Source organism: Heterodontus francisci, chromosome X (genome assembly GCF_036365525.1).
Source record: "Heterodontus francisci isolate sHetFra1 chromosome X, sHetFra1.hap1, whole genome shotgun sequence".
Classification (NCBI taxonomy): domain Eukaryota; kingdom Metazoa; phylum Chordata; class Chondrichthyes; order Heterodontiformes; family Heterodontidae; genus Heterodontus; species Heterodontus francisci.
Genome location: NC_090421.1, coordinates 1,448,884 through 1,476,189, shown reverse-complemented (window position 1 = coordinate 1,476,189; position 27,306 = coordinate 1,448,884). Strand labels below are relative to the sequence as shown.

General features: G+C 44.7%; 1 protein-coding gene across 4 annotated transcripts in view; it reads right to left on the bottom strand.

Annotated features, from left to right (window-relative positions):
* The window catches only part of LOC137358592 (signal transducer and activator of transcription 5B-like), a 117,217-nt gene that overhangs the window by 49,075 nt on the left and 40,836 nt on the right, over window positions 1-27,306 (bottom strand). For 3 of the 4 annotated variants that reach the window (XM_068024633.1, XM_068024631.1, XM_068024634.1), the window contains 5 exons: window positions 9,104-9,243; window positions 6,569-6,710; window positions 5,142-5,237; window positions 1,799-2,006; window positions 652-752 (listed from right to left, as the gene is read on the bottom strand). In XM_068024633.1, coding sequence (XP_067880734.1) covers window positions 652-752; window positions 1,799-2,006; window positions 5,142-5,237; window positions 6,569-6,710; window positions 9,104-9,225 — 669 coding nt within the window. In that variant the 5' untranslated portion in view covers window positions 9,226-9,243. Of the gene's footprint in view, window positions 1-651; window positions 753-1,798; window positions 2,007-5,141; window positions 5,238-6,568; window positions 6,711-9,103; window positions 9,244-12,061; window positions 12,173-27,306 lie in introns of all 4 variants that reach the window. The other variant, XM_068024632.1, reaches the window with a different exon arrangement.

Below are 27,306 nucleotides of genomic sequence, written 5' to 3'. Positions count from 1 at the left end.
AAAATAACACATCAGGCGATGAAAGATTGGAACCGAGTCAAACCTGCGTGACACTTGAGCAGGTACATAATACTCCGTGATAACTGACTGGCTAACCTGGATCATTAATGGTACCTGAAGGGGCAGCTCTGGTGACTTGAGGGGTGTGCTTCTTCCAATTATGGCTCCAGATAAACCTGTAAGCCAATAGCCTAACAGATGGTCCTAGCTAGAAAAACAGCAGAAGACTTGCAAGTGCTCCAAGCTGATAAGCTGCCTGGAGTTAACTGGTTTAATGCCAGTACCCATAAGCCTTGGCTCGTCACCCAACATTTAAACTCTCTGGACTTGGGCAAGTGGTGTGTGTCCCTAGGAAGAGCAAGTGTGTATATCAGGCAAATGGAAACTACTTATTCAGCAGCTTGGGTTGGAGACTCTTAAAACACAGTGATGAATTTCCATGCATGTTAAGACACCCAGCTGACCAAAAGGCAATCTACATGGTTTAGCGGGGAGGAGGAGGAGTATGGAGCAACCGTGAAAGGGCTCAACTACCTCGACAATGGTAGCAACTGCCAGGAGAGACCTCAAATCTGTTCATACTTTCAAGATTTCACAAACATTTCCTTCGCTTGGCCAACTGCTTTTTACTCCTAACAGAAGTAAGCTCACCCTTCTGTGATCGTTCCATGTGCTCTTCTGCTGGTTTATGTGCTCCTCCCTCTTGGTGTATTCTGGTAGTGGGCTTTTTGCTTGCTGCGGGTGGTGCTGAGCTAAAATAAAAACAATTGTGCAATGAGCCTCAGATCTAGGAAGAATTCACGAAGCACACAAACAATTTTTCCCTTTTGTTCATTCACCTAATTGGACTTCTCTGCAGATAGAATGTGCTCTGCCCTTTTGTAGCCAGCCAGCAGTAATCATCAGGCATAACTCTGCTCTCAGATTCTTTCACCTCTGCAGTTCAGAAGCTGCCCACTTAACATCACTCCTATCAGGGACGAATGCGCACACGAGAGGGAGATGGGGAGGTCCGTGTATACTCAAGAAGGCATGGTCAAGAGAGAAGTGGCATGCACAAGAAAAAAAAAGGGACACGTGACAGAGCAGGGGCACAAAAGGGAAAAATGGGCACATGCATGGAAGAGAGAGGGGTCTGAACACAAGAGAGGCATTCAAAAGAAACTTGATTGAAGGGAGCATGTAAGAAACAGAGGGTCACGAGCAATGTAGAGCAAATAAAGCAAGTAGGACATTGTATTTTGCAGTTTTAGCAGTGTAGTGCAAGTCAGATGTTAGGAAGTTCTTCACAGAAAGATGAACATATGGATGGGACTACTGAAGAAGAGAGTAATGGAGGCAAAAATTGAATCACTTCAGCAACGCATGGAAGCTTCAATGGGGAACTGCAGGAACTTTCTGGATGGATTAATTACAATGCACTGAATGTCCTTCCTCATCTTCGATGTGATCCAGAATGCTCCACCAGAAACGGTAACCTGTCTTCTCTTCCCAGATGTCTGAAGATCTGCTGTGTTTTTCTACCACTTTCTGTCTATATTTGAAGTTCTTTGTAAACTGACCATCTAATAAATAAATTCTGATGAATTTATATAATGTGAAAAGATTTTTAGGATTTTTCCAGATGTGAAATATCCTATTATGGGGTGTAAAGAATCAGTCCTTTTGATGTTGCAAAATTGGGTTTGACTCACTAATTTGGCAAAGGTTATCAATGTAGTAAAATCACGTAGTTTCCAGAGATTTCAGATTAGATTTGTTGGTATTTCGAACTTTGCAAAATCTGCTTCATACTCACACTGGTAACACGGTGGCAGCTGCTCTTGCTCATGGTCAGGAGCTTCACACATTTGCTGAATAGCACTGCGGTACATCTGAATGGTCTTGATTAAGTTATTCAGCAGAGTGAGCTGTTGTAATACATTTGCATCTTCCTGCTTTATCCTTTCACTGTTGGGGGTCGGAATAGGTTGGGCTGGTAAGGTGACAGGTGGTACAACACTGGCCTACAAAGCAAAACATAGGAAAATATCTTGCATCACCTGCTTTGATCTAAAACTGGTTCAGTATTTATGACATTGTCAAAAATGAAACATTTACTGGGTGAATGCGCGCCTTTCATTTGTTATTTCCTTCCATGAGAGTACAAGAATGATTATATATTCTATTTTACAAAGGTCTCTTATTTGAATAACTGGGTCAACTTTCATACCCCAGCAACTCCCAGAAGTAGCTTGGCTTGTGCTCTGGAAATAACCTTTCAATGCACAGTCACAGCCTGCCAGTTCAAACTTTCACCAGTCTGACTTGTTACACAGATCTGAAAGTCAACAGTCCTTGAAGGAACCATAATGAGAGAGTGTCCCCTTGTTACTAACAACTGGGGATCTTCCCACATTTCCAGTTCTAAAACTGCCTCTAAGGGCTGGATTTTGTTCTCCCCCAGGCGTCGGGTTCTGTGGTGGGGTGGGTACCTGAAGATGGCTCCAGATGAGCCCCGCCATGGACCTCAACGCTGGGAGGCCTGGCCCAATCCTCTCGGCGGCAGCTAGGCTCTGTGGTGGCCCCTCCGCTGCTGGGCGATGGGACCAGTTTTCAGGGGTGGGGGAAGGAAGGTCAAATGTAAACGGTAAGTGTTTTGGGTGGGGGGGGTGGGGGAGGGGGAGAAAGAGGGCAAATAATTATTATAATTGTTATTGGGGATGGGAAAGGGTCGTTTGAAATTTATTCATTTAATTTTGTGGGATAGGACTTTAAAAATGTAAGGGGATGCTAAAAAAAATTAAACAATGCCACTCTCACCCGTAGCCTCTAAATCTCTGTCTGTCCCTGTTTCCCCCATCACAACCTTTCTTGTCTTTCTATTCTCTCTGCTATGCTCAGTGCTCCTCTAACTTTCCTCTCATTCTGCTAAGCTCCTAATGCACAGTCTTACAAGTTCTTCCTTGCACCGTCAAGCTGTGAAAATCAAGACTCATTGCACCATCTCAATAATCTAATAGTTGAGCCAGGCAGGTGTGCAGTACTATTGCACACTATTACTGCCTAGTGCATTAATGAGGGGTAGCCCTGTTTCTGGGGGCAGGGGTTCTCCCACTCTTCTTCAAGTGAACCTACAAGTTATTGTGCTGACAGGTACGGTGGTTTTGGATGGACAAGTAGCAGGAAATTTACTAGTGCTATGTTCTGGTAAGCAGCCTTAATATTAGTTGGATTAAAAAAATCAGCAGTGCCCCTGTGCACACTTATCCTAATCCTCAGCTCATGCTTAAACTTACTGGACATGGGTAAGTGGATGTGTCCCTACAGGGGGAAGAGCGTGCACTCCGTACTGAGCAAGCAGAAAATCTACCCGTGTGGATTTCCTCTTGGCTTGGATATTCAAATGTGATGGGCAGTATCAAATATACCCAGCTGACCAAAAAACACATCTTCCCTTCCTCTTGTAACTGCATCCGTACATGGACCATCAGCGTAACGTTATGCTACCTAATATACCCATATACAGAATTAAATTCACATTTTCTTTCAAACTTGAAAGACGTCAAGAATTTCCTTGGAGCTGCTCCCACTCTGCTGCCATGCTTGCGTTGGAAATGCAACGGAAACCCTGTTTCATTATGTATATAGGATCTCCACTGCACTTGCAGCAAAGTTACAGCAGCGAAGCAGCAGCAGCTGAGAAAATCCCTAACCCACAGTTCATCAAAAAATGGCTCAAGTTGCATAAAACAAGTTTTTTTTTTTTTACATTTTTGTTTCTTCTGGCCCCTCAGTTGCTATTTAAAATTTTTTAGCCTAATTACTGGGCTATACTCCGAATATTGTAGTTCCACAGGAGCAGGGTTGGAAACAATTTCTATGATGCCTCTCTCTCATACATACAGAATTTAACAGGAATTGGAACTTCTCACCTCCCAAGGCCCAATTCAAATTTCCAGCTTCTGGAACAGATGAGGAAGAGGTATCCATGTTCAGGGGGAGCTTCCTGCAGGCATTTCGAACATTAAATGACTATTTTATTGATAAATTCAATGTATTTTTTCCAAAAAAAAGTGAGTTTTTTTGTGTTTATGTTGTGTTTATAATATAAATGTTATTTGGGAGCTCTATGTATTGATCTGAGTAAGGAAGGAAATGGTCAGCACAAATAGTTTGGAAAAATTGTTTCAGACATTTGGCTTGTTTAGTGGTACTTGCTGGCTCCAGATATTTAGCTTGAAAAAAAAATGAAAAGATTGAACTGGATGGTATTGTGCAGAATCCTAATTCCTGATCGGTGGTGTTACCTTTTACTACCTGCTGCGATATTAAATCAGCTTGAATGTAAAATCAGAAATGTGTGAAAGCATTTATCTTGTAAAAAAAAATTCCAAATATATCATACATATTTGATTTGTGCTATGCAGAAGATTTTTGATAATGGTTGCTAATTTTGTAATTTTACAAAGGCAACAAAATGTCAGAACCAAAAAACTTCAATTGATTCCATGACAATTTACTAAAAGATACAGTTGCTGGAATTCAACCTAACAACTTCTAATTTTGTTTACTAATGTGACGTTCAAGACAACAAACATTTTTTCAGGGTTAGGTGCAAACTGCTTCACATTAACTACTTGATGCATACAAGAGTCCATAGTAAAACAAAACTGATAGGTTAATAAAATAAAAAGATTCAGTTCCTATCTGGTCTCAATGGTCCTAGACTAGGAAGAATTCAGTCTTCTGTTTGTTAACTAGTGACCCCTACTATTCAGTGACGTGTGCGAACATTAGGTGAGGACAGCATCAGGCTCAGTTGCAAGGTCCCTCAGTCAAATAGACATGCACTGAGGTCAAACATACAGACTGGCCACTTGGGCAAGCCACTCTGCACCTGTGGAACTGTTCTCTAGCATGAATCTGTACTTTCAGGAGAAGAAAGAAAAGTAGAAAAAATATTTTCATACCACACCTGAATAGAACATTTAACAATAAACTTTCAAACCTGAGATTTACACCATTGGCATGAGGTACTCATTTGAATATGTGGACAGTTCCCACCCTTATCATGAGGTCCTCATCTCTGAGAACTGTGTGGCTATCACTTACATTTTCCTCTACAAAGGATAGAGCTTCAGAAAGAATTGAAAACTTACGCGGGTTTGCTGAAGCTCCTGAAATAGTTGACTTTCCTGCATCAAGAGGCAGTTCATAATATTCACTAGTTCTAATGGCTGCAGAGCAAACATTTTCTGCAACACAGTAAAATATTAAATGAAGTATTATTTGTGATATTTCTAGCAAGTTAGCACAGTCTGTCATAGAAAATACAGATAATACAAAGTATGATGAACATCTTCAAGAAAAAAGACATGTCAACATTTCCGGTTCATCAGAATTAGGTAACTGCAGTTGTATACTCTCAATGTACTTCATACTGCTAGCACACTAGCTTTCATACAAAAATAAACATTTATTTTCAAGGTACCAGCTTATTTTCCCTGGCATTACACATGGGGAGTCAAGACTAAGTAAAGTATTCAGGTCAAGCAGTGTTAAAGGGTAGGGATACCCAGGTGAGGTGGGGGAGAAAGAGGGTGGAAAGGAAGAAGAGAAACAAAATCAATGGATGTGTTGGTTGGGTGGGGGGAGCGGAGTAGAAATTTTGCCAAGTTAGTATCAATCTTAATCAAAGGGGAATTTGAACAGTTGGTGTGGGAAGAGTAAAAAAAAAAAAATCAGGTCGTCATTAATCGTCTGCACGCTAAGGGGAAACTGTTGTCCCATAGCTTCTTGGAGAAACGGCAAGCTATCTGACAATTTAAAATTTACTTAAGCAGTATTGGATTTGGAATTAACATTAGCGTAAAAGCAATATATTATTGCGATGCCTATCGTAGGGCCACCTACAGGCATCGCAGATAAATGTTGACACTTTTAAAATAGATTTTGCCATACACAGAGCCTGACAAAGGGACTTTCAATGTATTTTGAAGTGGAATCAGTGGCCCACTCGGAAATTTTCTTGTACAATGGATGTTAGAAATGACACCAATGGAATTGTGTTCTCAGCTTGTCAGGACACCATGTGTTCAAATAATTTTCAGGGTAGCAAGTCTTTTGTTGCAACTCGATCCCAGTTAGTTGCTCAGTGAACTGCGCCCTTCTCTTTGTTGGAGAGGATGACCATGTTTCTGGCCAAAGATCAGCTGAATATATTTGAATATTTTAATCTACCAGCACTTAACCAGTGGTGGTTAATCATAGTTAGCATCTATGTCAACAGTTCAAAGCCAATCAATGATTGGGTCTTGCTATAAAGTGGTAGGACAAATATTCATGTTCATTGAGCAGCCAACCTAAGCACCAAGTGTCAGGCAGCACTGCAAGCAGATTGTCTGCCCACCCTCCTGGATGAGAATGGTGTAATGCTAGTGGAAACCCCAGAAAATGGAGAAAATACCCCTTTAAATGGCTCATTGAATAAGTGTCAAGCAGGCAGATATGCTATTGGCATTAACCCATTAACAATGCAAAACATGTTAATCTGATTTTAAGTGCCCTCTTGTTTACTGAGCCATACCTTGAGGGCAGTAGCACATTCATTGAGCTTGCACTTCAGTGGATAGGACGTACGACTTGACATTTTGTGTAACTCAGATACCATTGTGTCCAAGAGATTTCGAGCAAGATTTTCATTGGAAGGGGTTATGTGAATGGAGCTCCTTAAAAAGAAAAGAGACATAAATGGAAACATCTATTTGGAAGACAAAAGAAAAGCTGACACAAATGATCAGCGCATCAATGTTACTGTAAAACTTCATGGAGTAATCCTGGTGTTGAAGACACACGCACGCAGAGTTAGTTGCACAAGTCGACCAGCGAAAACTGATTTGTTGGAGAAAAGCAGTGATCAGTTCGAGATGAGCATAGTGAAACACAGAGCAGTGTGCCCCCATTCCCGAGAGAATCTCACCTCTTGTGAAGGAAAGCACCTCCAGTGGCAAAACAAATTTTATGAAATTTGTTCTCCTTATTGGTGAATATTGGTGACTATAATGGGCATGGAGTGGTGCCTGGCTGCGAGTATGTTTACTGCTGTCAGTCCTCTGTTAGCAAAGACGTTCTTTGTCATTACAGGCGCTGCTGTATTTAACTGTTGTTTCCAACCTGACCATGGACATTTCCTGTTCTTTTTTGGAGTTTCTAAAAGATACACCGTTCTACACTTATAGTGGGCTAGTTGTGTTAACACCAACGCACCTGCTATAAGCAGTGGGGACTATAATAATGCATCTATTTGAACTTTACAAAATTTTTATTTGAAAAAAATACACCTATTGAAGTTTTGTTTGATTTGACAAACAGTCGTACAGCATAGAAACAGGCCCTTCGGCCCACCGCGTCCATGCCGACCATAATGCCTATCTATACCAATCCCACCTGTCTGCATTAATTCCATATCCCTCTATGCCTTGCTCATTCAAGTACCTGTCCAGACGCCTCTTAAATGTCGCTACTGTTCCTGCCTCCACCACCTCCTCAGGCAGCTCATTCCAGATACCCACTATTCTTTGTGTGAAAAATTTACCCCTTTGATCCCCTTTAAACCTCCTCCCTCTCACCTTAAATCTATGCCCTCTAGTTTTAGTCACCCCTACCATGGGATGCAGACTCTGGCTATCTACCCTATCTATGCCTCTCATAATTTTATATACCTCTATCATGTCCCCTCTCAGCCTCCTTCGCTCCAGGGAAAACAGACCCAGCCTATCCAATCTCTCTTTATAACTCAAGCCCTCCAAACCAGGCAACATCCTTGTGAATCTTTTCTGCACCCTCTCTAGCACTGTACTCAATGCCTCGGCCAATGAAGGCAAGCATGCCATACGCCTTCTTCACCACCCTGTCTACCTGTGTTGTCACTTTCAGGGAACTATGTACTTGCACCCCAAGGTCTCTCTGCTCATCAACACTCCCCAGGACCCTGCCATTCACTGTATATGTCCTGCCCTGGTTTAACTTCCCAAAATGCATCACTTCGCACTTGTCTGCATTAAATTCCATTTGCCAATCCCTTGCCCACTTTCCCAGTTGATCTATATCCTGTTGTAACCTTAGACAACCTTCTTCACTGTCCACTATACCACCAATTTTGGTGTCATCCGCAAACTTACTGATCATGCCCCCTACGTTCACATCCAAGTCATTAAATAATGTATCCAAAGACTTACAAAAACAAATCCCACCTACACTGCCGCACAGGAAATGGACAAATATGATATATACGGACTGCTTACTCTTCAGTAATCAATTGCCCAATATCTTACCAAACAGCAGAAGCAGCATGCTATATATAGGCAAAGCTAAGCAATCCCACAACCAACAGATCAAGTCAAATCTCTGCTACGGGTTCCAACAATATTCTGGCTGCAGTGCCGAAGACCTGTGCTCCATTAGTAGCTGCGCCTCTAGCCAAGCTGTTTCAGTACAGCTACAACAGTGGCATCCGCCTGACAATGTGGAAAATTGCCAAGGTACGTCCTGTTCACAAAAAGTAGGACAAACCCAATCCAGCCAATTACTGTCCTAACAGCTTACTCTCAATCATCAGCAAAATGTTGGAAGCAGCTTCTGACAGTACTATGACTAATCATCAGGGAGGGAGAATTCGGTTTCAAAAAAAGACATACTGAACAATTTCTCTTATATTGGAACATTACGTGTGTATTTACTTAACATCTACCAACATGCAGTAACCAAGGAATCAAAACACTATCATAAACACTTGTGCACTCTCTTTACTGATAAAGAAGATGAAAAGCAAACAAAAAGGTTAAAGTTCACATGCACATGCCTTGTGAATAAGAGTACTGAGATCACACACCCATCAATGGTGTCTAGGACTCATTTTTAAATTAACTAATCAGAAATACAATTAAACACATCACGATTCCCAAAGTTGCATGTAGCTAGTGGCTCAAAGCAGCGATTTAGCGTACCCTTTGGTTCACTGTGAGCAACCTCACAGGAGATCTACATTATATAATTTGGAATAAAAATAGAAAAACACAACAAGAGAGAGAGAGCCTGGGCTGCTCTTATTTCATTGACTGACCATGGCTGCTGCTCTATCCATTCAGCGAGATAGTGCCTGACTTCAATGGGGAATTGTGTATACAAGGCCTGGAATCGAGGAAAGAACTGTTGTAGTTTCATTATCTCACTCCAGAAAGCCATCCTTTATCTTTTAAGTACCTGAAACAATAAATATATATTCTTTTAAGAATATGTTCTTCAAACAAGTTAATAAACCAAAGACCACACACTTAAAAAAAAGATGATCAATGATAACACACACACTTACATTACCCAATTGTTGAACTTTGCAGTCAGAGTATAAATTCAGAACTTAGCCCTATAGGCAAGATGGTTACAAAATAATATGCAAAATATTTTAAAAATGCAAAAATAAACAGAGTAATAAACCATATATAATGGATACTTCAGAAGCGTTCCAGGACAATAATCTCATCAAGGTGTGAGTGACACTTAAAGTTTGAGTTTATAACATAATATAAAGCACAAAGGTACAAGATAACAGAAAATGCTGGAAATACTCAGCAGGCCTGGCAGCATCTGTGGAGAGAAACAGAGTTAACGTTTCAGGTCTGCGACTTGTCATCAGATTATTCCCTTGCTGTCACTCAGATATAATCAACTCAATACATATTGTGGAGTTGGTGAGACAGTTTTATTCCATTTTTACTGGTGAAGACCATCATACAGCAAAGCTGCTCCAAGGAGGCAATGACATCCACACTGAAGGATCAACTACTGTGTCACAATAGGTGCATGCTTTTTTGGAAACCATGTACAGTTAATTACTAGGAAACATCATCAGTATGAATATTTAAATAATGAGAGAGAGAGAGGAAACTGAGTCTGCACAGTGAGCGAGTGACAGCACTATGACATCACACAAGCGCTGCAGCTTCTTGCAGGTTCGGCATCAGGAAGGGAAGTAAAGGGATGGTTGGGTCGGGCTCGGGTCCACAGTAGTTCGGTCGGGTTTGGGCGGGGTTCTTTTTCCCTGACCTGAGCAGGCCTCTAAGCTACTGTAATGAGTTCATTGTGATCTTGCCACAGGATTCCTATTTAGATAAGCTTACTGAGGTAACTGCATCACCTTCTCCCACCCAACATAACCAACTATTTGTAAATACAGATAAACAATTATCCTGTTTATAAAAGCAAAATACTGCAAATGCTGGAAATCTGAAATAAAAACAGGAAGTGCTGGAAACAGCAGGTCTGGCAGCATCTGTGGAGAGAGAAACAGAGTTAATGTTTCAGGTCAGTGACCCTTTATCAGAAATTATCCTATTTATCTGTCTTGGATCTATTCCAGGCCTCAGGTGAAAACAGCTGTAACTACACTGGACAACACTTACCTCCAGTTAACCTCATTTCTGCACAATAGAAACACAGTCATCTTTGGTGTCAGATTACATTTTACATCTCTGTTCGTGGCAATTTGAGAAACTGTCCTAATTTATACCAGTGTGGCTTTAATGAATCAGCAGGCGGAGAAAACACATGCACAGCTAACTCTTTATTCTGTATAGTGTGGGTGGTATAAAACAACTAGGTGAAGAAATATTGCAGAGACAGAGGAAAGTTAAAAATTAAAGAAAAAATGCAGTTTTGCTTTTATATTAAATACATCAGACAAAATCAGAATGGAGACAAGCACTCAATGGGAGATTGGCAGTGGATGAAAGCAGTGGCTTATGATGACATACATCTAGGCAAAGACGACTATTTGGTGTCAGGTATTGGAGGGCTTCTGTCATATGTAGAACTGTATCCTAACATATATATTAGCGCCTTCAGAAGAGGTGAGAACATTTTAACATAATTATGTTACATTTATGAGTTACAAATACTAAACAAAAATGTTAAACCCTTTCTTTGCTCAGAATATTGGGTATTGGCAAAGGTGCAACTAGATAGTGGGCTGTCACCTTTGCAGGCCTGGTAGATAACATAGGTAATGTTGGATACACCCCTCAGGCCAGTTCTTCAGGGAAATCATGGAAGTGAATACTGGCGAAACCAGCTCCACACTGTGCTCTACATACCTAGATTTTAATCATTTTACATTATGTTCAGACATAATTTTGGTGGTTTAAATCTTCTTAGGTGCAACTCTGTTTGAAAGTAGGAGGTTGATATTTCATACGTTGTACAGAACACGATTCATTAATGCCTTTATCATCCTATACAGAGGTGGAGCATTCTTGAATTCTACCCCAACAGTTACTGCTGAGTCATTTCAGGTCTCCATGCTTGCTTTAACCTTGACAAAATTAAAATGTTTTAAGCTAAAGTTGTCACTTGAAAGTTTAACTTTGGCAGGACCTATTTTCCATAGCTACACTGTAACTGTGTTTTAACAAAAACAGGTCGTTATAGTAACTGCACAATGGGACAGTCTGTCTGCCTGGAGTCCAAATCTCAAAGCAGTGGCACTGGCAACACAGATTTTTTTTTTAAAACGACATTAAAGAAACTTTTTTTAAAAAAAAACATGAGGGTATGAAATTCCTCTAATTTTTAACCCCTTATACAACTTAGAGCACAGATGGTCTATTACCAAGGCCATAACCAATGTCGAGTACTGTATGACTCTCCCACTAGATTCCTCCACCCTCCCCCATGGCAAAGCATCTGTCCTCCAAAGTAGTAAACCTGAAATTAGTAACTGAACAGTGCAGGGAATTAAACCCGCCCTGTGCATGCACACCTATCTTTTAATGCTCAAACATCAAATCACAAAAGCTCTTTAATGTTTTAATGAATTCAGTGGCGATATACACCAGTTTTGAAATAGATATTTCACAATTAAAGTTGGGGGGGGGGGGGCAGGTGACAAGGAGCAGGTGGCACACTGAGTTATGACACTGGCTTTTTAAATTGTGGGACTGAGATTTGTCATGAGTTTTGAAGTTTCAACCCAACTCTTAGTGAATATAGGCCTTGAGCAAAAAAACTCAGCATAATTTAACATTACCATCTTACTAATACAGTAGAGGTGCCCTTGGAACCAACGAATGTTGTTGGGGCAGTGATGCTCTTCTTTTTTCACAAAGTTCACAGGATATGGTTTGATAGAGAGTACATTCTGTAATACAGATTTCACAATACTCTCAGGCACACACAATAATTGCCACACATAGTTTTACAGGTCCATTCATTATGATGGACTGCCTGATGACAGCAGTCAGGACATTTCAAAAATCAATGAGTGGAGACAAATGGGGGAAGAGAGGCAAGGTGTTGCATTAAGTTGATGCATCAATATGTCTCTGTAGGGGCTGAGCAGGGCTCTGGGGCCTTGTCTGTTCAACAGTCAGTCCGATGATTCGTCCAGTTGCGGGGGCTTGGAGGCTGGCCTTCAGGAAAGGACACCATATCGCTTGTTTTCTCATCTCAATGCACAACCTGTATATTACTTGCTTCAACTGGAAAATATGTCACATGAAATATAATGATACTTGCTTTGGGGTCAGGGGGAGGTGTTGGGCTTTGCACCTCCATGTTGTCAGGAGCAGTTTAACAGGAGCTTTCCTCTGCAGCTGGATCTCACTATACACAGAAAATAGGAGTAGGCTATTTGGCCCTTCGAGCCTGCTCTGCCATTCATTATGATCATGGCTGATCATCCAACTCAGTAGCCTGTTCCCGCTTTCCCCCCATGTCCTTTGATCCCTTTAAACCAAGAGCTATATCTAACTCCTTCTTGAAAACATACAATGTTTTGGCCTCAACTGCTTTCTGTGGTAGTGAATTTCACAGGTTCACCACTCTCTGGGTGAAGAAATTTCTCATCTCAGTCCTGAATGGTTTACCCCATATCCTTAGACTATGACCCCTGGTTCTGGACTCCCCCACCACTGAGAACATCCTTCCTGCATCAACCCTGTCAAGTCCTGTTAGAATTTTATAGGTTTCTATGAGATCCCCCCTCACTCTTAGGAACTCCAGCGAATAATTCTAACCGACTCAATCTCTCCTCATATGTCAGTCCCGCCATCCCAGGAATCAGTCTGGTAAACCTTCGCTGCACTCCCTCTATAGCAAAAACATCCTTCCTCAGATAAGGAGACCAAAACTGCACACAATATTCCAGGTGTGGCCTCACCAAAGCCCTGTATAATTGCAGCAAGACATCCCTGCTCCTGTACTCAAATCCTCTCGCTATGAAGGCCAACATATCATTTGCCTTTTTTACCGCCTGTTGCACCTGCATGCTTACCTTCAGCGACTAGTGTACGAGAACACCCAGGTCTCATTGCATATTCCCCTCTCTCAGTTTATAGCCGTTCAGATAATAATCTGCCTTCCTGTTTTTGCTACCAAAGTGGATAACCTCACATTTATCCACATTATACTGCATCTGCCATGCATTAGCCCACTCACTCAACTTGTCCAAATCACCCTGAAACTTCTCTGCATCCTCCTCACAACTCACCCTCCCACCCAGTTTTGTGTCATCTGCAAATTTGGCGACATTACATTTAGTTCCCTCATCTAAATCATTAATACATATTGTGAATAGCTGGGGTCCTAGCACCGATCCCTGCGGTACCCCACTAGTCACTGCCTGCCATTTGGAAAAAGACCCATTTATCGCTGCTCTTTGTTTCCTGTCTGCCAACCAATTTTCTATCCATCACAATACACTACCCCCAATCCCATGTGCTTTAATTTTACATGCTAATCTCTTATGTGGGACTTTGTCGAAAGCCTTCTGAAAGTCCAAATAAACCACATCCACTGGCTCCCCCTCATCAACTCTACTAGTTACATCCTCGAAGAATTCTAGTAGATTTGTCAAGCATGATTTCCCTTTCGTAAATCCATGCTGACTCTGCCCGATTCTACCACTGTTCTCTAAGTGCTCTGCTATAAAATCTTTGATAATGGACTCTGGAATTTTCCCCACTACTGACGTCAGGCTGACTGGTCTATAATTCCCTGTTTTCTCTCTACCTCCCTTTTTAAATAGTGGGGTTACATTAGCTACCCTCCAATCTATAGGAACTGTTCCAGAGTCTATACAATCTTGGAAGATGACCACCAATGCATCCACTATTTCTAGGGCCACTTCCTTAAGTACTCTGGGATACATACCATCAGGCCCTGGGGATTTATCGGCCTTCAATCCCATCAATTTCCCCAACACCATTTCTCTACGAATACTGATTTCCTTCAGTTCTTCTCTCTCACTAAACCATGTTCCCCAACATTTCTGGTATGATATTTGTGTCCTCCTTTGTGAAGACAGAACCAAAGTATGCATTTAGTTGGTCAGCCATTTCTTTGTTCCCCATAATAAATTCCCCTGTTTCTGACTGTGAGGGACCTACATTTGTTTTCACTAATCTTTTTCTCTTCATATACCTATAGAAACTTTTAGAGTCAGTTTTTATGTTCCCCGCAAGCTTGCTCTCATACTCTCTATTTTCCCCTTCTTAATCAATCCCTTGGTCCTCCTTTGCTGAATTCTAAACTGCTCCCAATCCTCAGGTCTGTTGTTTTTTTTCTGGTGAATTTATATGCCTCTTCCTTGGATCTAATGCTATCTCTAATTTCCCTTGTAATCCATGGTTTGGCTACCTTGCCCGTTTTACTTTTGCGCCAGACATGAATAAACAATTGTTGCAGTTCATCCATGTGCTCTTTGAATGCTTGCCATTGCCTATCCTCTGTCATCCCTTTAAGTAATGTTTCCCAATCCGTCATAGCCAACTCGCGCCTCATATCTTTGTAGTTTCCTTTACTAAGATTCAGGACCCTAGTCTTAGAATCAACTAGGTCACTCTCCATCTTGATGAAGAATTCCATCATATTAAGGTCGCTCATCCCCAAGGGGTCTCGCACAACGATTGTCAATTATTCCTCTCTCATTACACAATACCCAGTCTAGGATGGCCTGTTCTCCAGTTGGTTCCTCAACGTATTGGCCCAGAAACCATCCCGTATACAACTCCAAGAATTCCTCCTCTACGGTATTGTGAACAATTTGATTTGCCCAATCTATATGCAGATTAAAGTCACCCATAGTTACAGATGTTCCTTTATTGCATGCGTCTCTAATTTCCTGTTTAATGCCATTCCCAACATCACCACTACAGTTTGTGGGGTCTATATACAACCCGCACTAACGTTTTTTTGTCCCTTAGTGTTTCTCAGCTCTACCCATACAGATTCCACATCGTCAGAGCTAATATCTTTCCTCACTATTGTGTTAATTTCCTTTTTAACCAGCAATGCAACTCCACCGCCTTTTGCTTTTTGTCTGTCCTTCCTAAATACGGAATACCCCTGGATGTTAATTTCCCATCCCTGGTCACCTTGCAGCCATGTCTCCGTAATCCTGACTATATCATACCCGTTTATATCTATTTGCGCGATTAATTCATCCACTTTATTGTGAATGCTCCGTGTGTTAAGGCACAAAGCCTTAAGGCTTGTCTTTTTAACATTACTTGGCTCCTTCCCACTATTTTTCACCGTGGCCCTGTTTGATTCTGGCCCTTGATTTCTCTGCCTATCACTTTTCTTATTCCCCTTACTGTCTTTTGTTCTTGTCTTTGATCCCCCCTCCTCTGACTCCTTGCAAAGGTTCCCATCCCCCTACCATTTTAGTTTAAACCTTCCCCAACCACTCTAGCAAATACTCCCCCAGGACATCAGTCCCGGTCATGCCCAGGTGTAACCTGTCCAGTTTGTACTGGTCCCACCTCTCCCAGAACCGGTCCCAATGTCCCAGGAATCTAAAACCCTCCCCCTCACATCATCTCTTCAGCCACGTATTCATCAAATATATCCTGCTATTTCTACTCTGACTAGCACGTGGCACTGGTAGTAATCCTGAGATCACTACCTTTGAGGTCCTACTTTTCAACTTACTTCCTAACTTCCTATATTCTGCTTTTAGGACCTCATTTATTTTTTTAAACTTATGTCATTTGTACCAATGTGTACCACAACTACTGGCTGTTCACCCCCCCCCCTTCAGAATGTCCTGTAACCGCTCTGAGACATCCTTGACCCTAGCACCAGGGAGGCAACATACCATCCTGGAGTGTCTTTTGCAGCCACAGAAACGCCTATCTATTCCCCTTACAATTGGAACCCCTATAACTATTGCATTCCCACACTTTTTACTCCTCCCCTGTACAGCAGATCCAACTGCGGTGCAACGAATTGGGCTGTTGCTGCTTGCCCCTGAGAGGCCACTCCCCCCAACAGGATCCAAAGCAGTATATCTGTTTTACAGTGGAACAGCCCCAGGAGATTCCTGAACTGCCTGCCTAGTCCTCTTGCTCTGCCCAGTGGTCGCCCATTCCCCTCCTGCCTGTGGAGTCTGAGCCTGCGGTGTGACCACCTCTCTATACGTGCTATCCACGATACTCTCCGCCTCGTGGAAGCTCCACAGTGTCCCCAGCTGCTGCTCCAGCTCCAAAACCCGGGCTTCCAGGAACTGCAGCTGGAGACACTTCCTGCACACATGCTGGTCCTAGGCACTGGAATTGTTCCCGGCTTCCCACATAAAGCACGAGCAGCACACAACAGCTTTGAGCTCTCCTGCCACGACTTAACCCTTTGAATTAAACCTTTCGGAAGATTTTACTATCAAATAATATCAATTACTCTAGGGCCCTTCTTCCCTGGTCCTCGTTACTACAGAACTCCCTAAAAAAACACTTACTATATATGAAAATAAACTGTAAACCTTTCTTACCTTAGATACTTACCCAGCTATTTAAAGCTATTCCCTAACCGCAGTGACTCACCAACCAATCACCTTGCGGCTTTCCCGTGACGTCACTGTTGGCTTTTTTTTTCAAAACTCCGGCCCGCTTGAAGAGGCCCGACTGCTCTCCACTCCTGAAGGCAAGTGAAGGCCCCGAGCCGGATTTATCCGCTCCTGGTTCTGTTTGTTTCCATACAGGTCCGACTTGACGTGGGAGCACCCAATGCTGACATTGGCAAAACTGGCAAAAATAAAAGTGTGCCACTACCCAGCAATAACCCCTTGAAGCACACAAAAAATAAAGTGGATTGTCACAATGTCAGGGCATTTTTGGCCAGTGTTGGAAAAGCACATTCCAATAACTCAAATCCACATCTGCCATGTTTTCTATCGTGAGCAGTTTATCCACACATTAACCCATGGACATATCATATTGTCCCTTAAATTTTACTTTTTGGAAATTGGTTGGATTGGAGGCTGGATGTGGGGGGGCGGGGGGGGGGGCAGGGGCAAGGCCAACGATATTATCGCTACATCCCCCAAAAATTGTGCACAAATGAGGCAGAACCTCTCAACCCATAAAGTTCATTCAGCTTTTAAATACTGGAATCCCAGATGGCATCCAAATACCATTCAGTTGGTTTTACATTCATTTTTGCCAGCTATCATGCTAACATTCAATTTCCTGTACTCAGTAGCTAATCCAATGTCCTTTGCGATCATCTTTCCTAGTTAAACCATTTGAGATTTATGAAACCAGCATGAACATAAAATCAATCAGGTTTGGGCAACTTTCCACTGTTAACTTTTTACAATGGGGTAAATCTTTTGGCAGAAAACAGGATACTTCACCAATGAAATATTTCATACAAATCAGGAGTAGGCCACTCAGCCCCTCGTGCCTGCTCTGCCATTCAATAAGATCATGATCTGATTGTAACCTCAACTCCACATTCCCACCTACCCCCACTACCCTTCCACCCCCTTGCTCATCGAGAATCTATCTACCTCTGCCTTAAAAATATTCAAAGACTCTGCTTCCACCGCCTTTTGAAGAAGGGAATTCCAAAAAGACTCACAACCCTCAGAGAAAAGATTTCTCCTCATCTCGTAAATGGGCAACCCCGTATTTTTAAACAGTGACCCCTAGTTCTAGATTCTCCCACAAGGGGAAACATCCTTTCCACATCCACCCTGTCAATGACCCCTCAGGATCTTATGTTTCAATCAAGTCGCCTCATACTCTTCTAAACTCCAGTGGATACAAGCTTAGCTTGTCCAACCTTTCCTCATAAAATGACCCGCCCATTCCAGATATTGATCCAGTTAACCTTCTCTGAACTGTTTCCAATGCATTTACATCCTTCCTTAAATAAGGAGACCAATGCTGTACACAGTACTCCAGATGTGGTCTCACCAATGCCCTGTATAGCTGAAGCATAACCTCCCTGCTATTGTGTTTAATTCCCCTCGCAATAAAATGATCACGTTCTATTAGCTTTCCTAATTATTTGCTGTACCTGCATACTAACTATTTGCTATTCATGCACTAGGACACCCAAATCTCTCTGCATCTCAGAGTTCTGCAATCTCTCACCATTTAGATAATATGCTTCTTTTTTATTCTTCCTGCCAAAATGGACAACTTCACATTTTCCCACATTATACTCCATTTGCCAGATCTTTGCCCACTCACTTAACCTATCTACATCCCTTTGAAGCATCCTTATGACCTTTTCACAATTTACTTTCCTACCTATCTTTGTGTCATGAGCAAATTTAGCAACCATACCTTCAGTCCCTTCATCGAAGTCATTTCTATAAATTGTAAAAAGTTGAGGCCCCAGCACTGATCCCTGTGGCACACCACTCATTACATCTTGTCAACCAGAAAATGACCCATTTATGCCTACTCTTTGTTTCCTGTTAGCTAGCCAATCTTCTATCCATGCCAAAACGTTACCCTCTGCACCACGAGCTTTTATTTTCCGCAATAACCTTTGATGTGGCATCTTATCAAATGCCTTCTGGAAATCTAAGTACAGTACATCCACCAGTTCCCCTTTATCCATAGCACATGTTACTTCTTCAAAGAACTCCAATAAATTGGTTAAACATGATTTCCCTTTCACAAAACCATGTTGACTCTGCCTGATGACCTTGATTTTTTCTAAATGCCCTGCTATAACGTCTTTAATAATAGCTTCTAACAATTTCCCTATGACAGATGTTAAGCTAAGTGGCCTGTAGTTTCCTGCTTTCTGTCTCCCTCCCTTTTTGAATAAAAGGAGTTACACTGGCCATTTTCCAATCTAATGGAACCTTCCCTGAATCTAGGGAATTTTGGAAAATTAAAACCAACGCATCAACTCTCACGAAACCACTTCTTTTAAGGCCCTAGGATGAAATTCATCAGGACCTGGGGACTTGTCAGCCCACAACTCCAACAATTTGCTCAGTTTTAGCACTGATTACCCTCAATAGGGTAGATAGCACTCTGAAAACAGAAAATATATTCATTAATCATTGAAATAAAACACTGGAACACCTCTGATGCTCAATTGGTAAATGCATTTACGAAGTGTTGTTCAGTGGGATCCCAGTTGAAGCACCAGTGGTGCCATTGAACTCATCTGCCTGTGTTAGCGAGGGATGGAGGAAAGAAAAACAGCTAGGATTTCACTCCTGATAGTCATTCAGTGACCTTTGCAGGAAAGTGCATCAGCACCCAGTTGTGGTGCTCTTCATAGCCGGCCAACACTTAATATCTAGGCTCACATGTAGAATGGCCATTTGAGGGCAACTGGCACCTGTGGAGATATAGCTCAATATAATAATAATAAGCACTATCAGGAGAAAATTGGAAGTGGCATGGTGGGAGAAGGTCAGGAAACACCATTTCATAGACTAGTACAGCACAGAAGGCGGCCATCAGCCCAGCATGTGTTGACTGTTTCGAAGAGCAATGTAGTTAGTCCCACTCCCTGACTGTCTCCCATATCCCTGAAACTTTTTCTCAAGTATTTATGCAATTCCCCTTTGAAGGCTAATATTGTACCTGTATCCACCACCCTATCATGCAGTGCATTCCAAAACCTAACCATATGTTGCGTAAAAAAGTTTCTCCTCATGTCATCTCTGCTTCCTTGCCAATCACTTTCAATCTTTACTCTCTGGTTCTCGACCCTTCAGCCACTGGGAACAGTTTCTCTTGATTTACTCTATCTAAACACATCTATCAAATCTCCTGCTCGAAGCAGTCTTTGTACACTCATGAAACTAATGAAAATTATGCATGAGATGTGCAAACAGGATTACAACAAATGGCCTCCATATCAATTAAGACACACTGGGGCCAACATCTACAGATTCTCCTGATCTCCCACGATAACTTCGGGAGAAGTGGCATGGATAGTTAATTATAGCAGTTCACACCATCTCGCAAGGTTTCTATGGATCTTCCACTGAAGTTATGGTGGGAGATCAGGAGAAGCCTGAGTGAAGAAGGACAGACAATTTTGGAGCTTTGTGTCATGTCTGGCAAGAAAATTGCACCTTTGTATTCAGCAATTTTATAATCATACTTCACTGTATCAACATTGTGTGTTCAGGGCAGACAGCCTTAATCAAGGTTGTTGCTTTGACAAAAGAAACACAGGATTTGTTTGCAAATATTATTTCAGCCATTGAACATAAATGACTGGTGCAGTTGGAGCACAGGTGAGCAACACCTCTCTGGAGGTACAGTGAGTTGCTTCAACTTCCCTCCCACCTGCCTCCTCAGGAAGGTAAAAATCACACCCAAGCTGCTCACATATCTTCTGGTGGTCGACTCAGCAGTGTGGGTGGACATCTGGAAGCAGCCCTCTCAGCCTCAGGTACTGTTTGACCCATAGAGTCATAATGGCACAGAAGGAGGCCATTCGGCCCACTGAGTCCACTCTGTCTCTCTGTAGAGCAATCAGTCCCATTCCCCTACTCTATCACTGTAGCCCTGCAAGTTTATATCCCACAAGTGTCCATCTAATTTCCTTTTGAACTCATTATTCATGCCCAAAACCTGGAATCTGTGTCCCCCAGTCCTTGTAACATCAGCTAATAGGAACAGCTTTTCTTCTTCTACTTTATCTGAACCCGTCATAATCTTGTACACCTCTATCAAACCTCCCTTCAATTTCCTTTGCTCCAAGGAGAACCACCCCAGCTTCTCCAACTCAACCTTGTCTCATCCTTGGAATTATTCTGGTAAGTCTCCTCTGCAACCTCTCAAGGACTCACATCCACCCTAAACTGGATGCAATACTTTAGTTGCGGCCGAACCAAAGCTTTGTAAAGTTTTAGTATAACTTCCCTGCTTTTGCCCATAGAGGCAAAGAAAGAAAGTAATCAGCTGACAGGCTTTGGGGTGGGGGAGAAAGAGGAGGAAGAGAAAGAGGGAAATTTCCACGCCTCTGTCAATAATTTTCAATACTGAAAGACATGACCAACAGATGGAATTTTTTCATCCCATGATAGAAATTGCAACAAATGAGGAAATTGCAAGAATGAGGAAATCACACCAGATTTGTTTGTGAATAGATGTAACCAATTTCCTGGACAGAAAGCAGAATTGTACTTTTTTTTTTAAAACATACAGGGAATCAGCTTTCAGACGGACTTAGGGTTTGTGGTTTGGCAATGCTATCTTCAGCTCGGTTCTATTCTCTCCAATACATTTTTTGCTATTTCAACTGTAGTGTGTTGGTACGCTGCATTGTTGTTTGTGTGCCATTTCTGCTGTTGTGTATGTTACTTCTTCCAATAAACCTTTCAACAGGAAAGCAGTTCATGCAGACACTGCCTTTTGTATTAAAAAAAGTGGCTGGGGCATTTTCACTTCAAGAAATGTTTCTTAGAAACCCTCTCTGAAGTGACAGTAATTGAAACAGAAACTCTCTAAGCCAACCACACCCATTTCCCACTCCTTAAATCAGTCAGTCAGCTTCAGCAAGCGCACTTCTAGTAAAGCTGTACACAAGAAATTTCAGAAAAGAAAAAGCACAGCTCTGTCATCAACAGCACTCTTCTTTTTAGCAAATTTTTCTGCTTATTAAAAGAAAATTATGTTGGTGCTTGCCCGTCTAAGAGCGAAGACCAAAGTACGGAAAGTCCTCATCAGGGAACTCCTCTTTGCTGACGATGCTGCTTTAACATCTCACACTGAAGAGTGCCTGCAGAGTCTCATCGACAGGTTTGCGGCTGCCTGCAACGAATTTGGCCTAACCATCAGACTCAAGAAAACGATCATGGGACAGGATGTCAGTAATGCTCCATCCATCAATATCAGCGACCACGCTCTGGAAGTGGTTCAAGAGTTCACCTACCTAGGCTCAACTATCACCAGTAACCTGTCTCTCGATGCTGAAATCAACAAGCGCATGGGACAGGCGTCCGCTGCTATGTCCAGACTGGCCAAGAGAGTGTGGGAAAATGGCGCACTGTCACGGAACACAAAAGTCCAAGTGTATCAAGCCTGTGTCCTCAGTACCTTGCTCCATGGCGGCACAGTGGCACAGTGGTTAGCACTGCAGCCTCACAGCTCCAGCGACCCGGGTTCAATTCCGGGTACTGCCTGTGTGGAGTTTGCAAGTTCTCCCTGTGTCTGCGTGGGTTTTCTCCGGGTGCTCCGGTTTCCTCCCACAAGCCAAAAGACTTGCAGGTTGGTAGGTAAATTGGCCATTATAAGTTGCCACTAGTATAGGTAGGTGGTAGGGAAATATAGGGACAGGTGGGGATGTGGTAGGAATATGGAATTAGTGTAGGATTAGTATAAATGGGTGGTTGATGGTCGGCACAGACTCGGTGGGCCGAAGGGCCTGTTTCAGTGCTGTATTTCTAAACTAAACTATGGCAGCGAGGCCTGGACAACGTATGTCAGCCAAGAGCGACGTCTCAATTCATTCCATCTTCGCTGCCTCCGGAGAATCCTTGGCATCAGGTGGCAGGACCGTATCTCCAACACAGAAGTCCTCGAGGCGGCCAACATCCCCAGCTTATACACACTACTGAGTCAGCGGCGCTTGAGATGGCTTGGCCATGTGAGCCGCATGGAAGATGGCAGGATCCCCAAAGACACATTGTACAGCGAGCTCGCCACTGGTATCAGACCCACCGGCCGTCCACGTCGCCGCTTTAAAGACATTTGCAAACGCGACATGAAGTCCTGTGACATTGATCACAAGTCGTGGGAGTCAGTTGCCAGCGATCGCCAGAGCTGGCGGGCAGCCATAAAGGCGGGGCTAAAGTGTGGCGAGTCGAAGAGACTTAGCAGTTGGCTGGAAAAAAAGACAGGAGCGCAAAGGGAGAGCCAACTGTGCAACAGCCCCGACAAACAATTTCTTCTGCAGCACCTGTGGAAGAGTCTATCACTCTGTATTGGCCTTTATAGCCACTCCAGGCGCTGCTCCACAAACCACTGACCACCTCCAGGCGCTTACCCATTGTCTCCCGAGACAAGGAGGCCAAAGAAGATGATGTTGGTGCTGGGATTAGTACATTTTTAAACTTCCAGAATTCTGTGCCAATCAGGCAATCCCAGGTCAGGTACAACAAAAAAAGAGAAAAAAAAAAAATGGGGTTAGATTTGCTCTGCAGGAGCTGCTATCCCATGGCTGCTCTTAAAAGGACCTTAACTCAGGCTAACATGTCTCTGATAACTGAGTTTCCTATGATTGTCATACCATCCAGAAATAAAACACGGTGGCATTTTTAACATTAAAAAAAAACGGGGTTAGATACAGAGTAAAGCTCCCTCTGCACTGTCCATCAAACACTCCCAAGACAGGTACAGCACTGGATCGGCTGGGCAATTTGGATCATTTCCTGTGTGTGATTAGTCGAACCAGCTGCACCTGAGCAGGCTGTGGGAGCTGCAACTGGAGAGGAGACAGCAGAGTGGAGAGACCTGTATTACTGCTTCAACTGTGCAACTGTTGTATTTTTACAAGGACAAAGGAGACCTGCAATTCATTTTGGAGAGGTGGGTGTTGAAGCACCAGAGAACTGTTTGTTGTTTGGACTGTTAGGGGAGGGAGGTGGTGCTGGAAGATCCAGGGGTGGGGCTGCCAAATTCTATAGGGAGCCCCTGTACTTGCTCTTGTGTTTACCTTCCATTCTGCACAAAGGGGGTTCACTCCCCACCCCCAACTGTGTGGCTCGGGATGGCTGGAGCTGCCCGGCTGAAGAAAGTTTTCACAGTCTTTACAGAACAGCGGAAAAGGAGAGAACCAGGTGGCTCTAACCAACCTGGGGGAAGAATCCTCCCCTAACTGGAAGACAGGACTGTGAACTCTGAAGTAAGGTGCTCCAACCACCGAACCACAGCAACTTCCACGCAGGTCATCTCTCCCTTCCAACACTCGGCTGTCTATCCTCTCCCCTCCTTGTCCTTTTCCTCTGCTCCTCTATTTCCCCTCTACCCGCACCCCTCCAATCATATGGCTTTAGTTTAAAAACTGTTAGTTTATTTCTTAAGGGTGGGCGTGGCTCTGCGACCCCATGCCAAGTCCCTCTTCACTGGTGGCGGGGCCTTCTCGCACGTATGCTGCTGCGGCTACTGCAGCTGTTGCCCCGTCACCGTTTGCACTAATATCAAAGCATGGGGTCAAGAGCTACGTCCATCCGAACATGACAATAGAGGTATGTGTTAAGGCAACGGCCAAAGTTGTCGGCCCTTCGGCCATTGTTGCAGCCTCTAAAATGTATGGGAAGGCAGTGTTTTTCCTGAAGACCGAGTGGGTGGTGTCCCTGGCTCTGAGCAAGGGGCTCACCATGGGCGGGACCTTTCTGCCAGTGGACCCCCTGGAGGCCACTGCACAACAAATCATTGTCAAATGTCCCTCCCTTCATTCCTGGTGAGCTCCTCCTTCCCCCACCTGCACCATCTGGGGGAAGTAAAGACAGTGCTCATCCCAGTCCCGCTCGGTCTTCGGGAGAACAGCCTCCGGCATGTGTACTCCTTCTGCCGCCAGCTATTCATGCAGCTGGTGCAGGTGGTGGTCACGGAGGGCCATTTCAATGTAGAGTTCCAGGGGACAGCCTACCACGTCTTCTGGACCTTGGACGGGGCACGGTGCCATGTCTGCAAGGGGGTGGGGCATGTTCATAAGAACTGCCCCAACCTCCCGGCTGCCAACTCCACCTCGGCAGCCCAGGGTGGCACCGCTGCACCTCCCCCACCCCACTACACCTCCACCTGATACCGTTCAGTCGGTGCCGGAGGCTGTGGTTTTCACGGCCTCCAGTGGGGATGGGAGTGCCCGTCCAAGTGAAAGGAAGACGCAGAGGAAAAACATTGAGAGGCACGTCCCCTGGACACCGTGACACAACCCAAGCCTGAGCTCAGCCCAAAGCCCGATCTCGGGGAATTCACCTGCCCCAGGGCTGGGCTCAGGCCCAGGGTGACGAGGCAAAAGGTGGGTGCAGAGGCAAAGGCCCCTGATGACATGGAGGTCTCTGAGCCTCCGCGCCCCTCCCGAAATAAAAGGAGGAGACGTCGCTCCTCTGAAGAGGGCCCTGAACCATGGGGTCCATCTTCTGGCATGGGTCCTCAGGCTCCCCCTGCCAACAGCATGATCAGGGCCTCGAGCCCTGAGCGGGAACCCTCCACCCCTCAGAATGGAGGTGGGGGAGATCCCCCTGTGATCTTGTCAACTCCCAAGGTGGGGGCCCGCCCTTGGTAGGGGAATCTGTGGTCCCCACGGGAGAAATCATTCCTTTGGCCGATGGGTCAGGTGTCCTGGCTCTCAATGGGTTGCTGGGGGAGTGGAGGGCCAGGTGCATTTCCGCTCCCTCCTCACAGTGAGGTGTTGGTGACGGTTTTAATTACCTTTGACATGAAAATAACCATAGCCAGCCTCATCAATGGCAGCAGGGGGTCCCACCGCAGATTTCACAATCTCTCAGTCCTCAGGGAAGGGAGATATGTGATGAGCTTTCTGCAGGAAACCCACACCGTTCCGGGAGATGAAGCCACCTGGCTCCTGGAGTGGCAGGGTGGGGTCTACATGAGTTACCTCACCCCTATTTCTAGTGGGGTGGCTATCTTGTTGACCCCAACTTTTCAGCCAGAGATCTTGGGGGTCAAGGAGCTAGTGCCGGGTCGCTTGCTCCACCTCGCCGTTCGCCTGGGGAGCATGCCGCTCCACTTTGTGACCGTGTACACGCCCAGGCCCGGCGCGTTGCAAGCGCGCTTCTTTGAAGAAGTGTCCGCTCTCGAGCTCCATCGATAGCGGCGAGTGCATCATACTCAGGAGGGATTTTAACTGCACCCTCGAGGTGGGGGATCGCTCCGGTCCCCAGCATGGCCAAGCGTCAGTGGAGAAGTTGAGGGGACTGATCAGCTCCCTCAACTTGGTGGACGTCTGGCGGAATCTCCATCCTGACTCCAGCGCCTTCACGTGGAGGTCTGGAGGAGGGGGGTCCCGAATTGACTGCCTTTACTTTTCGCAGGAGTACGTCTTGGCGGCCTCCACACAGCTGGTGCCGTGCTTGGACCACCACCTGGTGTGGGCGGAGTTCATTCTGCACCGCATGCGGGTGGGGTCCGCGTACTGGTACTTTAACAACCGGTTGCTGAAGGACCAGTGATTCCGGGACTCGTTCCGTCGTTTCTGGGCTGACTGGAGAAGGAAGCAGGGGGGCTTCCGCTCCTTGAGGCTATGGTGAGATGTGGGCAAGACTCACATCCGTGGCCTCTGTCAGGAGTATGCAAAGGGATCGACCAAGAGACAGGAAGCCGAGATCGGGCGCCTAGAGAGGGAGGCGCTCGACTTGGAGTCCCGCCTCAGTCATGCCGTCGCGGACCTGGCCCTGTGGCAGGCGTACAAAGAGAAGGGCGCGCTGAGGGACCTGCAGCTTATAGGGTCCTGAGGCGCATACGTGAGGTCGCGGATCCAGATCCAGGAAGATTTGGACCGCGCCTCACCCTTCTTTTACTCGCTGGAAAAATGGCGGGGGGGGTCCGTAAGCAGCACGTTGAGCTGCTGGCCGACGACAGATCCTCCATCACAGATCCGGAGGGAATTGGCCTCCTGGTCCATACTTATTACAGTGCGTTGTTCTCTCTAGATCTGTCCAACGAGGATGCGCGCAGAGTTTTGTGGCAGGAACTGCCGAAGGGCATCAAAGGATTGGAGGCTCCGCTCACATTGGCGGAGCTGACCGGCGCCCTCCACAAGCTCTCGAGGGGCAAATCCCCGGGGCTGGACAGGCTGACCGTGGAGTTCCTCAGGGCATTCTGGGACGTCCTGGGGGACGATTACGTGCGGGTCCTGGGGGAAAGCCTGGCGAGCGGGGAGATCATCGTCCTGCTGCCGAAGAGGGGCGATCTCCGCCTGCTTAAAAACTGGCGTCCGGTCTCCCCCCTCAGCACGGATTATAAGTTCTTTGCCTGGGCTATGTCCACCCACCTGGGCTCTGTGCTGGCCCACGTGATCCACCCCATCCATCCAGGA